The sequence below is a fragment of the Geotrypetes seraphini genome, chromosome 9, assembly GCF_902459505.1.
Source record: "Geotrypetes seraphini chromosome 9, aGeoSer1.1, whole genome shotgun sequence".
In the NCBI taxonomy this organism is placed as follows: domain Eukaryota; kingdom Metazoa; phylum Chordata; class Amphibia; order Gymnophiona; family Dermophiidae; genus Geotrypetes; species Geotrypetes seraphini.
Window position 1 is genome coordinate 78,535,014 of NC_047092.1, and position 15,330 is coordinate 78,550,343.

General features: G+C 43.3%; 1 protein-coding gene across 2 annotated transcripts in view; it reads right to left on the bottom strand.

Annotated features, from left to right (window-relative positions):
• TBK1 (TANK binding kinase 1) overlaps nt 1-15,330 on the bottom strand; it is a 330,489-nt gene that overhangs the window by 3,733 nt on the left and 311,426 nt on the right. For both annotated transcript variants that reach the window (XM_033958608.1, XM_033958609.1), the window contains 4 exons: nt 14,608-14,709; nt 14,405-14,501; nt 10,526-10,629; nt 6,329-6,400 (listed from right to left, as the gene is read on the bottom strand). In XM_033958608.1, the coding sequence (XP_033814499.1) occupies nt 6,329-6,400; nt 10,526-10,629; nt 14,405-14,501; nt 14,608-14,709 (375 nt within the window). The remainder of the gene's footprint in view (nt 1-6,328; nt 6,401-10,525; nt 10,630-14,404; nt 14,502-14,607; nt 14,710-15,330) is intronic.

The window sequence follows — 15,330 nt, forward strand, 5'->3', positions numbered from 1 at the left end:
ACTTGCATGGATTCTGGCTGCCCAGGTGCATAACTTTGCATTTTTTGGCATTTAAGTTGACTTGCCATGTCCTAGACCATCGCTCCAGTAGGAGTAGGCCGTGCATCATGTTGTCGGGCACTGAATCTTCGTCTGTTGTGCATTTGCCCACTACATTACTCAGTTTGGCGTCATCGGCGAATAATGTTATTTTACCTCGAAGCCCTTCTGCCAAGTCTCTTATAAAGATGTTGAATAGGATTGGGCCCAAGACTGAGCCCTGTGGTACTCCACTAATCACCTCCGTCATTTCGGAGGGGGTGCTGTTCACCACCACCCTTTGGAGCCTACCTCCAAGCCAGCTCCCAACCCATTTCGTCAATGTGTTACCTAATCCTATAGAACTCATCTTGCTCAGTAACCTGCGGTGTGGTACGCTATCGAATGCTTTGCTAAAGTCCAGATACACGATGTCCAGGGACTCCCCAATATCCAGCTTCCCCGTTACCCAGTCAAAGAAGCTGATCAGGTTGGATTGGCAGGATCTCCCCTTAGTAAATCCATGTTGTCGGGGATCCCGTAGATTCTCCTCATCCAGGATCTTATCTAATTGGTGTTTGATTAGAGTTTCCATTAGTTTGCTCACTATCGATGTTAGACTCACTGGTCTGTAATTTGCTGTCTCCATCTTTGAGCCTTTCTTGTGGAGTGGAATGACGTTAGCCGTCCTCCAGTCCAACGGGACGCTGCCTGTACTAAGGGAGAGGTTGAAGAGCGCGGACAGTGGCTCCGCCAAGACATCACTCAGCTCCCTAAGCACCCTGGGGTGCAGGTTGTCCGGCCCCATTGCTTTGTTAACCTTGAGCTTTGACAGCTCACCGTAGACACTGCTGGGCGTAAACTCAAAGTTACTAAACGGGTCAACTGAGCCAACCCTTGTCTGTAGCTGAGGGCCGAGCCCTGGCGCTTCTCGGGTGAAGACTGAGCAGAAGTATTCATTTAATAGTTGGGCTTTTTCCGAATCCTTTTCCACATAGTCTCCGTCTGGTTTCCTAAGACGTACAATCCTGCCTGAGTTTTTTCTTCTATCACTGATATACCTGAAGAAGGATTTATCTCCCTTCTGGATGTTCTTTGCTAGAGACTCCTCCATGAGGAATTTAGCCTCATGGAGCTTAGGACAGCTTAGGACACATTTTCAAAAAATATGTCCAAATTTTTTTCCCTTTCGAAAATCGTCTAAGTATACGTCCTGCCGATCTGATTGTCCAAGTCGCTAAATCATCCATCTTTATACCACATTTACGTCCAACTTTTCATTCATGTCAAAAACGCCTAGAACAAGCCCTGTTGGACGTGCAAAGTGATGGACTGAACACCCAGACATGGCACCTAAATAGTGGGGTACCTTATAGGGCACTGCTGTGAACTTAACAAAAAGGGTGCCATGTCATCATCTCACTACAGCTCCCATATAGGTCACGGTGAGCTCCCCAAACCACCTCCAGAATCCCTTAGACCCACTTATCTACCAGCCTAATAGCCCTTATGGCTGCAGGAGCCACTTATATGCCAGTACAAAAGGGTTTTGGGGGGTGTATAGGGGAGTGCACATGTTTCAGTATCAATGCAGTGATTACAGGGGCATGGGGCCTCCTCTCTATGGGTCCTTAACCCACCTCCAAGATGACTTAAGCTGCCTCTGTGCAGGACAGTTAGGCTTTCCTATGCCAGGCTGCCAGGTGATGATGTTCTGATGGCTGAATTTTACAGGTGTGATTAAGATTTTTATGGGATTGGGGGGGGGGGTCAGTGATCACTGGGGTAGTGTGTGGGGGGGTCTGTTTTATGTGTTTGCAGTGCTTATCTGGTGACTTTAGGTGGGTTTTTGTGACTTAGACCATGTTTTAAATGGTCTTAGTCATAACGTCCAAGTTCCGTCTAGGCTCAGTTGTAAAACCTTCGGTTATACATGCTGTACGACTAAGTCTAAGCCTGCCCACATCCCGCCCTCGATACTCCTCCTGAAACGCCCCGTTTAGCTATGAAGGCCTAGGTCATTTAGAAATACGTCCAAAACCCGGTTTAATTATCGGCACTTGGACAAATAGGATGGTCTGGTTGGTGGCATGAAGCACTTCCTGAGATGATGGAGCCTTGATTAACCAGTCGTCCAAGTAAGGGAAGACTTGGAGGCGGTGAGAGCGCAGAAAAGCGACCACCATGATGAGACATTTTGTGAAGACCCTGGGAGAGGAGGCAAGACCGAAGGGTAACACCTTGTACTGGTAATGGCAGCGATTGATCATGAAGCGAAGATACTGTCTGGAGGCCAGATTGACCAGGATGTGAGTGTAGGCTTCCTTGAGATCGAGGGAGCATAGCCAGTCGCCCTGAGTGAGAAGAGGATAAAGTGTGGCCAGAGAAAGCATTTTGAACTTTTCTTTGACTAAGCATTTGTTGAGATCTCGGAGATCTAGAATGGGTCTGAGGTCTCCGGTTTTTTTGGGGACCAGAAAATAGCGGGAGTAGAATCCCTGCCCCTTCTGATCTAGAGGAACTTCCTCTATGGCGTTCAGAAGAAGAAGGGATTGGACATCCTGAAGGAGGAGGGAGGACTGAGGTGTGTTCAAAGCAGACTCTTTTGGAGGACTTTGGCCAGGGAGAGTCTGAAAGTTGAGAGAATAGCCATGGCAAATGATGTTTAGAACCCACTGGTCTGAAGTAACGGTCTCCCAACGGCTGATGAAAAGAGAAAGACAGCCTCCTATGGGTTGAGGTAGAAGGGTCGATGGTAGAAGACTGGTTAGGCCCTGGAGAATGAAGTCAAAAGGGTTGAGTGGACTTTGGTTGTGCAGGAGGCTTCACTTGCTGCTGCTGTTGTGCATGAGGCTGTTGGAGTTGCTGCTGACGCTGGCATCTAGGTTGTTGAGGAGCAGATGGTAAGGGTCTAGCAGAGTAGCGGCGCTGATAGGCAGATTGTTGGCGGAAGGGCCGGACAGATGGATGCTTCTTCTTGTTCTTGAGAAGAGTGTCCCAGCGAGTCTCATGGGCCGACAATTTCTGTGTGGTGGAATCGAGAGAATCACCAAGGCATCCCCGAGGCATGGAGCATTAGCAAGGCGATCTGGTGGTTGATATCAAGCTCCGAAACTCGAAGCCAAGCCAGACGGCGCATAGCCACAGCCATCGCCATAGCCCTCGAGGTGAGTTCAAAGGTGTCGTAAATTGAACGAACCATGAATTTTCTAAGCTGCAAGAGACTGGACGAGCATTGGCGGAAAGCTGAGAGTTTTCTGTCAGGTAAGTATTTTTCAAAAGAAGCCAGTTGCTGAATGAGGTGCTTCAAATAACAGGAAAAATGAAAGGCATAATTATCGGATCTATTGGCAAGCATAGCATTTTGGTATAAACGCTTTCCAAATTTATCCATGGCCTTCCTCTCTCTGCCAGGAGGGACCGAAGCATAGACACTAGCGCCCGCAGACTTTTTAAGAGTGGACTCAACCAATAAAGACTCATGCGGGAGCTGAGGTTTGTCAAAGCCTGGGATTGGGATGACTTTTTATAAGGAATCCAATTTGCGAGGGGCCCCAGGGATGGTCAAGGGAGTCTCAAGATTTTTATAGAAAGTCTCCCTCAAAATATCATGGAGGGGCAATTTAAGAAATTCCTTTGGAGGCTGATCAAAGTCCAAAGCATCAAGGAATGCCTTAGATTTCTTGGATTCAGCCTCCAAAGGAATTGAAAGAGACTCGCACATCTCCTTTAAAAAAGATGTAAAGGAGGAATGTTCCGGCTTCGAAGAAGGTTCTCGCAGAGAGGGGTCCTCCTCACCCGAAGAAACCTCATCCTCAGAGAGCAAGGGCTCTTCAGAGTCATCCCAGAGATCAGGATCTCGTACCTAAGAAACACGACCCCGGGAGTCGGGTGTCGAAGGCTCAGCGTTTCGGGTCTTGCGTACCAACTTCCCGGAATGCAAGGAGGCGGCACCTGGAGAAGTTAAAGGTTGCTGATGTCGGGACTGATCAGACATAAGTAAGGGCTCAGTTGTTTGAACAGCCTGACGAAGACCTCTCGGCTCCGCAGATAGTACTGGCATGGAAGTCGAAGAGGCAGAATGGACCGGTACCGAAAGAGTGGAAGCCGACAATAGCGGCTGCTCCATGGTCGGTACCGGTGGCTCAGACCGGACCGAGACTGGAAGGTTCGGTGCCAACAGAGCAGGAAGGAGTTGCTGCAATTGCTCCTTAAGTTGGACTTGAAGGACAGCTGCAATACGGTCATCCAAAGAAGGCACCGGTATTGCTTTCTTTTTCTGCGGTACCTGCAGTGCCGCTCGACGCCCAGAGGATGAGGAGACCGAGGAGGATGCACTCACCTCTATAGGGGCGGAGCGTTTACAGGGGTGCCTTGAGGTCGGCAGGACTGGACTCTCTGCCACAGCGACCGGAGGACGCTCCAGGGAGGAAGGCTTCTTAGCCGGCTTACCTGGAGGGTGCGACACCGGAGCGGTGTCACGTGGCGTCGATGAAGTGGGAGCCGGTTGAGAAGCTGTTGATGCCGGTGTCGATACCGAGGGATCAGTCATCGCGGCACCGAAAAGGAGTTTCTGCTGAAGCTGCCTGTTTTTTAAAGTGCGCTTCTTCAAAGTAGCACAACGGGTGCAGGTGGAAGTCCTGTGATCCGGACCCAAGCACTGCAGACACCAATTGTGCGGGTCGGTCAACGAGATGGGGCGCGCACACCGTTGGCACATTTTGAATCCTGGCTGAGGGGGCATGAAGGTGAACACGGCCTCCGCCAAATCGAAAGCGGAGGCTTTGATGATGATAACAGGCCCCGCCGGGGCGAACCCGAGAAAAAATAAAAGAAAAGAAAATTGTTTTTTTTTTTTTCAGAAGTCGAGAAACTTATGAAAAAAGAAGAAGAACTTTTTCGAAGAAAAAATACGCGAGTGGGAAGGTAAGTGAAAAAATTTAAACGGCCGTTGAAAAACAAGGGTCTTCTTAGTTCCGCGGAAACTAAGAAACTGGGGACCGTGCGCCTTCGTCGGCCGGGAAGGCACTCACACATGAGCGGTACGGCCTAACTAGAACTTTCTAAGTTCTTAGAGAGCAATCACTCTAAAATTGTCCGTACCGGGGCTCCGTCGGTGCCATCACCCATCAGTTAAGAATATGCTGCCTGCTTGTCCTGGGATAAAGAGTGTTATCTTATTTTAAGTGCCAGTTTGCAGAAAAGAAATTCTGTGTTTTGACATTATTTCAGATCAATGATTGAACCATATTCACGTCATTCTCTTCTTGGTTGGGCTGAGAACTATTCAGCATCCCTTTTTATTCAGAATAGTGGAAACTTTTAAAGGGGATTCAACATAAATAGTATAAAATAAACACAACACACAAAGCACAAAACACTTATGATTGTACCAATTGATAAAACTGCACCATCAAATACTGTACAAAGCCATTTTCTATATGTAAAATAAGCTTTCTATATACAAAATTGTGCTTGTTTTCATCCTAATTCTATTATAAAACCTAGTTGTTATTAGAATGACATTAATATACCATTTTTTTGTGTTGCTTTGGTAGGAACACAGAGAAAACTGAAAAGTGTTAGCGTCTACATGAATTGGGAAGACGTGCTTCGCTTTGCGGTAAAGTCATAATGTTTAATGAAGATCAATAGGATAAACTCCTCTACTAATCTCCTGATGAAGCTCTTAATAGAGTGAAACAGAGGTGCTCCGTAGAATACAAATATAAGAACACAAGAACATTCAGAGTGAATCCTAAAAGTCTATGTATCAGCTGTAACCGGCTTAACACCGGAGAAGCTACTATTAGTGGCTTTCCACTGCAGCAATTGTCAACATCAAAGCTACAATTCCACAGTACAAGCTAAGTACCATATGCCTTATTTAATTAATTTTATTCAATCAACTATTCTAAAGGGATTGCAATTGTGAGTAAGGCAATAAGAGGTTAGCTTTGAAAAAGGCATTGACAATTTTATCACTATAAATGTTAGTAATAAATTATGAAATATATAAAAATATTTAAAGAGAGAGAAAAATTTTAAAAGTATAAAGACAATAATCAAATAGGCAATTAAAGACCAGTGACAGTTCACATTGGGTTGCCTGGGAAAGATTATTCTAAAGCCCAGTCAGCTGGGAACACTTGAGGTCTTTCAGCCTTTAAAAAAAAAACAAAAAACACCATAAACTTGCACACTATATATAGTTTTATAGTGCGGGTTTGATGTTATAGATTTTCTCTATATCCATCAAGGGATATTGGTCTTAGACTTTATATAAACAGAAGTAGGAATAAATACTTGCCTTTCCAAAATGTGATTATTTTCAGCAAGTTCCTTAACAACACCCTCCATTTCTTCCTTTAATTTCCTCATTCTATAAAATGCAAAAATATTTTCTTGTGTTTAATTTGCTGAATGTGGCATGAGTAAAATTATATTTCTTATAGCTACAAAACAGATCATAATTCCATGAAAACTACTACACAAACAAAATAAGTTAATTCTGCAGTCTTAATTTTTTTTTAATATCCCTGGGTGTTTGCTTCATTTTCTAAGATCTTGCAAGTAAAGGAAAAATATGCAGGCTAGATATAGAAAAATAAAACAAAGAGAAAGCAGAAAGTTATTTGCGGTCAAACAGGCTGGGTTATTTTTACAGAATGGATTAGACAGCATACTTAAATGAAGCAAGGGTGCTTTATTATACAAGCCCCTCTAATCAAGTTTGTTTGGGGTACATTTGATCATGGATACAACCACCACATGGCTGGAAGGTTGTAAAAAAAATGCTCCAAGAAAGATCTGGCACAGACAAATCAAGGCTGAAGCAAAATGGTTTCACCTTTGCATAAACGAGTTTACTCCAGTTGCTCTGGACCAATTGCATTAGAAGAGATTCATTATGGACATCCTTAACATGGCCACCAGAAGACCTATGGGACTGCCCTAGCACCTATATGACTATCTTATGGTGCTAAATCATTGTCTTGACTAGTAGAATTGTTAGCAAAACTGTACTTTATGTGAGAATGTTTTCAGTGACTGGATCTTTTTTGAATTCAGTCCCCTTTGATGTTCATTGGTAGACTGATTACAGAATTTCCAAAGGGGGGGGGGAAAAAAGAAACCCTATTTTTAAATTCAGTTTGAACTTTTTCTACTATATGGATTGGGTTGGGTTTCTGAAAAAAATTTTTAGTCGGGCTAGTCTCAGCTGATAGAAGGAGAGTGGTAGCTGTCCAGAATACACTTGGAGACAAAACTGGGAAGGAATTTTAAAAAAAAAAATGAATGGTATAAATACAGAGGCACCCAATTCAGAAAAAAGATGGAATCATAAAAACATAATGGCAGATAAAGGCCAAATGGCCCATCTAGTCTGCCCATCTGCAATAACCATTATCTCTTTCTCTCTCCGAGAGATCACATGTGCCTATCCCAGGCCCTTTTGAATTCATACACAGTCTCTGTCTCCACCACCTCTTCTGGGAAACTGTTCCATGCATTTTACCATCCTTTCTGTAAAAAAGAATTTCCTTAGATTACTCCGGAGCCTATCACCTCTTAATTTCATCCTATGCCTTCTCATTGCAGAGTTTCCTTTCAAATTAAAGAGACTCATGTGCATTTATATTATGTAGGTATTTAAACGTCTCTATCATATCTCCCCTCGCCCGCATTTCCTCCAAAGTATACAGATTGAGATCTTTAAGTCTATCCCCATACGCTTTATGATGAAGACCACGTATCATTTTAATAACCTTCCTCTGGACCATCCTTTTTATATCTTTTTGAAGGTGCGGCCTCCAGAATTGTACACAATATTCTAAATGAGGTCTCACCAAAGTCTTATACAGGGGCATCAATATCTCCTTTTTCCTACTAGTCATACCTCTCCCTATTCAACCTAGCATCCTTCTAGCTTTCGCCGTCATCTTTTCAACTTGTTTGGCCACTTTAAGATCATCACATACAATCACATCCAAGTCCCGCTCTTCTGTCGTGCACATAAGCTCTTAATTCCCTAATCTGTACCGTTCCCTCGGGTTTTTGCAGCCCAAATGCATGACCTTGCATTTCTTACCATTAAATTTCAGCTGCCAAATTTCAGACCATTCTTCAAGCTTCGTCCTGTCTTTCTTCATGTTATTCACACCATATGGCGTATCTACTCTATTGCAGATTTTCGTATCATCTGCAAAGAGGCAAATCTTACCCGACAACCCTTCAGCAATATCGTTTATAAAAATGTTAAAAAGAACAGGCCCAAGAACAGAACCTTTAAGCACACCGCTGGTAACATCCCTTTCATCAGAGCGATCTCCATTGATCACTACCCTCTGTCGCTTTCCACTCAACCAGATCTTGACCTAGCCTGTCACTTTGGGACCCATCCCGAGGGCACTCAGTTTATTTATTAGACATCTGTGTGGAACACTGTCAAAAGCTTTGCTAAAATCTAAATACACCACATCTAGCGCATATCCTTTATCAAATTCTCTGGTCACCCAGTCAAAGAAATTGATCAGATTTGTCTGACAAGACCTATCTGTAGTAAATCCATGTTGCCTCTATTCCTGTAATCCACAGGATTCCAGAAACTTGACCATTCTCTGTTTTAATTTGCTTACCACAGAAGGCAGACTTACCAGCCTGTAATTCCCTACTTCAAAACATAACTGACCTTCACATTTTAAACAATATAGACTAGAGGGATGTAACTTTCACAAAGCAGCAGGTACAACTCTGGCTGCCATGTTAGGCAGATTGGATAGACCATACCATTTACTACAAGGGTGCCCAAAAGGTCGATTACGATCGACCAGTAGATCGTGAAGGCAACGCGAGTCGATCGCGTTGCCTTCGCGTTCTACTTGCTTCCCTATGCAGAAGTGCTGAGCTGACCAGCCTTCCCCACCTGATATCAATTCTGACATCGGAGAGGAAGTTCCGGGTTAGCCAATCGCTGGTCGGCCCTGCGCTTCTGTGTTGGGAAGCAGGAAGAGCTTGGAGTGGCGGTGGTTTGGAGGCCTGTTCCCCAATGGCGGTGGCAGTGGCTTGGGGGAGGGCAAGGAGAAAAAAAGGGGGCAGGCAGGGAGACAGAAAGGAAGGTGGGCAGGGAGACAGAAAGAAAGGAGGCAGGAAGAAAGAAAGGGAGGGGGGCAGGGAGAGAGGAAGAAAAAAGTTGGTGGAGGGAATGAGGTCTGGAAGCATACAGCAGGCTGAAAGAAGGGAAGAAATATTGGATGCACAGTCAGAAGAAGAAAGTACAACCAGAGACTCATGAAATCACCAGACAACAAAGGTAGGAAAAATGTTTTTATTTAGTGATCAAAATGTGTTTGATTTGAGAATTTATATCTCAAAATAGCGGTTTTTAGCGCATGGAGCCTATGAGCATCGAGAGCAGCACAGGGCATTCAGTGCAGCTCCCTGCGCTAAAAACCGCTATTGCAGTTTAGTAAAAAGGGAGGGGGTATATTTGTCTATTTTTGTATAGTTGTTACTGAGGTGACATTGCATAGAGTCATCTGCCTTGACCTCTTTGAAAAAACCCTGGAATATAAATGATAATTCACATTTTCTCTGTATACAGTGTGCTTTGTGGGGTTTTTAAAAAATTTTATTGTTGGTAGATCATTTTGACTTGGTCACTTTAAAAGTAGCTTACAAGCCCAAAAAGTGTGGGCACCCCTGATTTACTATGTTACTATGTCTCGTATGTTCTCCAGGGATAGGGAGTTTACTGATTTTTAAAAAATATTTGCTTTTAATTTTTGTTACTTTTTATTTTAGTTTATGTATGGGGAGGATTTTTTTTTATATTGTATATTTTTAGCTTATGTTTCTAAAGCTTTTTGTATGCCACTTTAAATAAGACTGAGAACGCAGTACTGAATACATTAAATGGAAAAAAAAAAAGCCATAAGTTTTTTTCCTATTCATTTCAATGCAATCTAAAGAAAGTTTTTTTATTTGAAAATGTACTTGGCAATAAGTGTTTCCAATATTGTCACAGAAAACACAACAGGCTTACTAATAGCCTGGCCATGTCTGGACTTCAGTACTGAATTTGAAGTCGGCTAATACACAGTTGGTTAAATGTGATATTCAGCACTTAACTAGCTATGGGTTACCACATTAAAGATAAGACAGATTTTCATGCAGTCCCATTTTTGCAGTTAACCTAGCCAGTTTAGTGTTGAATATCAGCACTTAACTGGCCAAGTGCTGAATTTGCCCTCAAAATAGCAGTTTTTATTTCAGTGCTAACTAGTTAAGTGCCACTGAAAATTAGCATTTAGCCCCAAACAGGTGATTTAACTGGCCAGGAGCCATTTCCATTCAGTTAAATCACATTGAATATAGACCCGAACATGATGATTGCTCAAATCAATTAACTCAAAATTTGAAAACAAAATATTGTGCATAATGATAGCTCTTAGGCAAACTTTGCTCAGAGTATGCCAAGGAGACTGTTCAGTAGGAAAGTACTTACCCTAGGGTCATTTCCACTAATGTATTTGGGCTTGGGTAAATTGGATTCATTGTATGTTTTATTCCTCCTGAAGCCAACATTTTCTGTGGCACTGTTTCATGAAACTGAAATAAACAGCAAGTGTATACAAGTTATCAGCAACAAACCATTCATTTTATGATATCATCCAGCAGTTCATTGCCTTCTATTACCAAAAAACCTTAACTCAAGTAGAAGACAAATTGCAGCAATTACCCTACCCCTATACATACAAATATAGTGCTGTCATTTTGAATGTATACTGTCTTAAAATCTGCAAAACTCATAATACAAACGATGCTAGATCCTTGAAGAATTACAGTTGTATCTGGATGAAAATACTTAAAGGTAAGTTCATGTTTGCCTCTCTCATAAGTTCACGTGACTTTGTATGGATGGATTTGTTGGGTTTGGAGAATTTAAAAAAATTTACTGATTTCTAGTGCAAAAGGCATTATGAGTCTTGAACCAGTGGGTTATTCACCTCTGCTCGCAAGTTTGTGTAGGTGTCATCTACATTTTTCGGCTCCACCTCCCCTCTCTTTGCACTGTACTCTGAGCCTCAGTTTCTCCTTCTACAAGCAAGTTGAAGGTGTCTCTCTAATCTGTTCTGCTCTCCATTTGTTATTTTTGGTCTCATTTTATCAGTGCTAAGGAAGTCCCCATGCTCACTGGGACAGCTCTTCCTGGATGAAAACACAGACTTTCACTGTCAAGAGGTCTGTCGTTGGGAGGGCAATCTTTTTTTTCAGGGGACCTACCTAGCCAGCCTGCACTAACACTTTTGGTGGCTTGGGGACGGTTCCCCTGGTAATGAAGCTCGCTCCTGGTCATTACTGGAGCTTGAGCAAAGGCTGTGTGGCATCCATGTTGGTCCCAAGGACTTTTTTGTTTGCCAGCTGCATTCCCCCTCCCCCCCCAAAGATGTGCGAGGAGCTTTGGGTGTCTGGGATCTTAGGCTTTAACACAGTCTGACTGGCAGCCTGAACAAGCAAGCATATGGAATTATTTTTACATGCTTGTCTGAGGCAATGGTCTTTACAAGTTTATTAAAGTTTTAAGTTTATTTAAAAAAATTTTAAACCGCTTAATCAGGTTTCTAAGCAGTGTACAATATCAAATTTACATATAAACAGTTTAAAAGTCAGGGATACTAAACAAAACCAAAGTGGCTTAATAAGACACATAATAAGACCTTCCAGCTGCTGTTTCAGCTGAAGCAGGCACAGCACCAGCAGAACTGTGAGTACTGCCTATTGTAGTCTATGGGAGACATCAGCGGTGGGGTCTTTAATTGCATTTTGGGAGGTTTCTGGGGTTTGGATTTGGGTCTCCTACTTCCAAAAAACCCTTTCCAACATTTCTTGAACTTTTATTTAGCCTCTTGGGCCATTTTTTGGTGCTAAAACGCTGTTGTTGCTGCTATCTTGGATTTCTCGATCTGAATTTTGACGCTTTTGTCTGCCTCAGAAAACCCTTGATTTTTATTAAAATTATTAGAGATGGATTCATCAGGCTATTTTAACCATGATTCATGCCAGATTTATGCAGGATGGTCGACTGAGGAGCATCCTTGTTCCATGTGCAGCGGGGCACACATAAGGGTATGGCGGGAACTTTGAGCTTAGCCTCTTCTGGTCCCTCTAGTGTAATGGAGTTGCAGGTGGTCCCCTTTTTTTTAAGGCTTACGTGCATATTTCCATATATCCAGCTCACAGGGAAAGTTCCTGAAATTCCACGTGTTGAAGAGACATTTCCAATTCTTGGCGCTCCCATTTCGTCTGGAAACAGCACCTCACACCTTTACCAAGTTGATGGTTGTTGTAGCACCACTCTTGCACAAGGCAGGGATCCAGGTACATCCATACTTGGATGATTGGTTGATATGAGTCTTTTAAAAGACCGACTGCGACAAAGCAGTGGTGCAAGTTGTCCAACTGCTGCAGAATTGGATCATAAATTTTCAGAAAAGCCACCTGGAGACAACGCAACCCCTAGAGTACTTGGGTATCCACTTTGACAGTGAAAGGCCTTGTCTTTCTTCCAGAGCCATGCAAACAGATTTTGGAGATCCTAGCACTGCCAGCTCCCACTGCTTAGCACAATCTTCAACTGCTGGGTTCAATGGTAGTGATAGAGGTCGCTCCTTAGACAAAAGCTCACCTATGCCCTCTTCAGGACACACATTTGTCCTGTTGGTCTCCAACAATGGATTCCCTCTAGATGCTGCTGGCATTGGATGGTTGGGGTGTGTCAAAGTTTGCATTGGTGGCTCCAGCCGGAGTCACTGTTGAAAGGCTTGCCTCTATGCATCTCCTCTTGGGTGATCCTGATGACAGATGCCAGTCTTGATGGCTGGGAAGAGTTATTGTGAGGGTCACCAGTTCAGGGCCAGTGGTCACCCTTCTCAGAGAAAATGGTCCATTAACAAATTGGAGCTGAGAGGCATTCGTTTAGTGCAGCAGACAATGGAGACCATCCTGGAAGGCAAGGCGGTCGGGGTCGTCTCGGACAATGTCACAGCTGTGGCATATATAAACAGACAGGGTGGCACCAAGAGTATTGATGGGAAAGTTCATCTTCAATCACTATCAGCAGCATCTTATGGGAGTGGACAATATGCAGGCTATCTCAGCCCAGATCCAGTGGAGTGGTCTCTTTCTCGGATGGCCTTCAACATCATTGTGCATCAATGGGGATCTCTGATGTTCGATCTGATGGCGTCAGCAGCCAACAAAAAAGCCTTTCGCTTCTTCAGCCAAAGATTCAAGCCCTGAAATACCAGAATGGACACTCTAGTACAATCTTGGCCAGAGAAGGGGCTGTTGTAAGTGTTTCTCCTGTCGCCCAGGATAGGTTTGGTCATTCGAAGAATAGTGACCTACCCAGGGTTGGTAATCCTGGTTGTCCCAGATTTTTGCCCACATTAGCTACAGTACACAAATCTGGTCCATCTACAGAGAGACAAGGGTATCAAACTACTGCTTTATTCAAATCTTCTCTCACAGGATCCAGTTGCCCTGGGGGATCCAAGACATTTTGGGCTTATGGCATGGCTCTTGAGTGCATGGCTTTAGTGCGCAAGGGTTACTTGAAGGTGGTCATGGCTACTCTCCTAAGATTTAAGAAACCGGTGACTGTTGTGGTCTATGCTAAGGCATGAAAGATTTTTTAGCACTGATGTGCTAGGCAGAATGTGAAGACTTTTCAGGCTCCGCTGTCAGCAGTCCTAATGTTTCTTCAGGGCAGGCTCAAGAAAGACCTAGCAGTTGGTTCTCTCAGAGTACAGGTGGCAGGCCTCCTTAGCATTAGGGCTCGTGGAAAAAGTTTCTTTGTCTTCACATCCTGATGTAGCAAGATTTTTGAAGGGAGTAATGCAGATGCATTACAAAAGCGGGTGAAAATACAACACTTTACATTCTGGGAATCAGTGACAGATGTACTACATGATTATGCTTTCTATGAAGTTATAATCCTTTATTTTCCCTAAAAAGGGCACAGTTTAAAAAAGTATGCAAAACAAAATAACATGAAAGTAGAATATGAAAATGTATAACTCATACTAACTGGTTAACACTGATTGAACATTATGTGAACCAATAAGCAGATACTGTTGTCATTTGAAATTTTAAGAAAAGCCTCAGAAACTAAAATACTTTACCCACAAACACCTAGCTTTATCTTTAGTTATGCAACTTTTGTTGTTTTTCAAGCTGGTTGGATTGAGGGTTCTGATTAGAATTCATGAGAAGCATTTTAGGACATAAAAAAAGGTTACCATTGCTGCCTGGTGCTTTTCCACTTCTTGTAGATGGCATGAGAAAAAACAGAAAAACTATAGTCCTTCCTTGACAGCTTTACCTCATTTGTAAAATCTTGATACTTGGACACTTCTTCTTCAATATCAAAGCACTGCCTAGTGAGAGCCAGCAATTGTTTCCTTAAATGAAGCATCTTTCTGAAAGTAAGGGGGAAAAAACCCTGCAAATTATCCATCATAGCGGCTCGGTTAAATCAAGAAATTTTGCTTTGCATCCCCAGCAGAGACTACTCCATTTGCCTACCTTATCCAGTCTTCTGCCTTGCTCAAAAATGTCTCGTATTTCATGACACATTCATCCTTGAACAGGGACAATGCTTTAGTAGCATGTATATACAGTTTCTGCCTGTAATAAAGAAAAGGGACTTTTTTTTTGCATAGTATTCTGACACAACGAACTTTCTATTCAAAGGGATTGCCATAATATATTTTTTAGAAAAATGTAAATGAGCCTTTTAGAGGTCTATCAGAAGGAGCTACGATTTGGGAAACGTCACCCATTTTATAAATCAGGTCTCTCTTTTGAACATGGTATTTGTAATGCTAACATTACACAAGACTGTACACAAACACTGCTTCCCAATGTTCATTTACAGTAATGTTCTATAAACAAAATCTGTGCTATCATTTATAAAGGGGTCTAGGACAGTTTATCGTGGCCAGTTCATCACAACCGTTTCAGCACAATGAATTGATCATGATGAATCCAATTCTCCTCCCTGCCATCCCCATCGCAGCATCACCAGTGCACCCCTCCCGATTGTGTGTGTGTGGAGGGGGCAATGCCCCCTCGCTCTCCCCCCCGCCCCCAAGATCTCCTTCCCCTGTGTAGGGGCAATGCCCTCTCATACTTCACCAAGATCTTCTCCCCATCCCTATCAGCAGCCTCACCAGTGTCGCTGCAGTGGGATGGCCTCCTCCCTGCAAAAACTCTGCCCTCCCTCAGGAGAGAAAAAGGCCCTCCTTC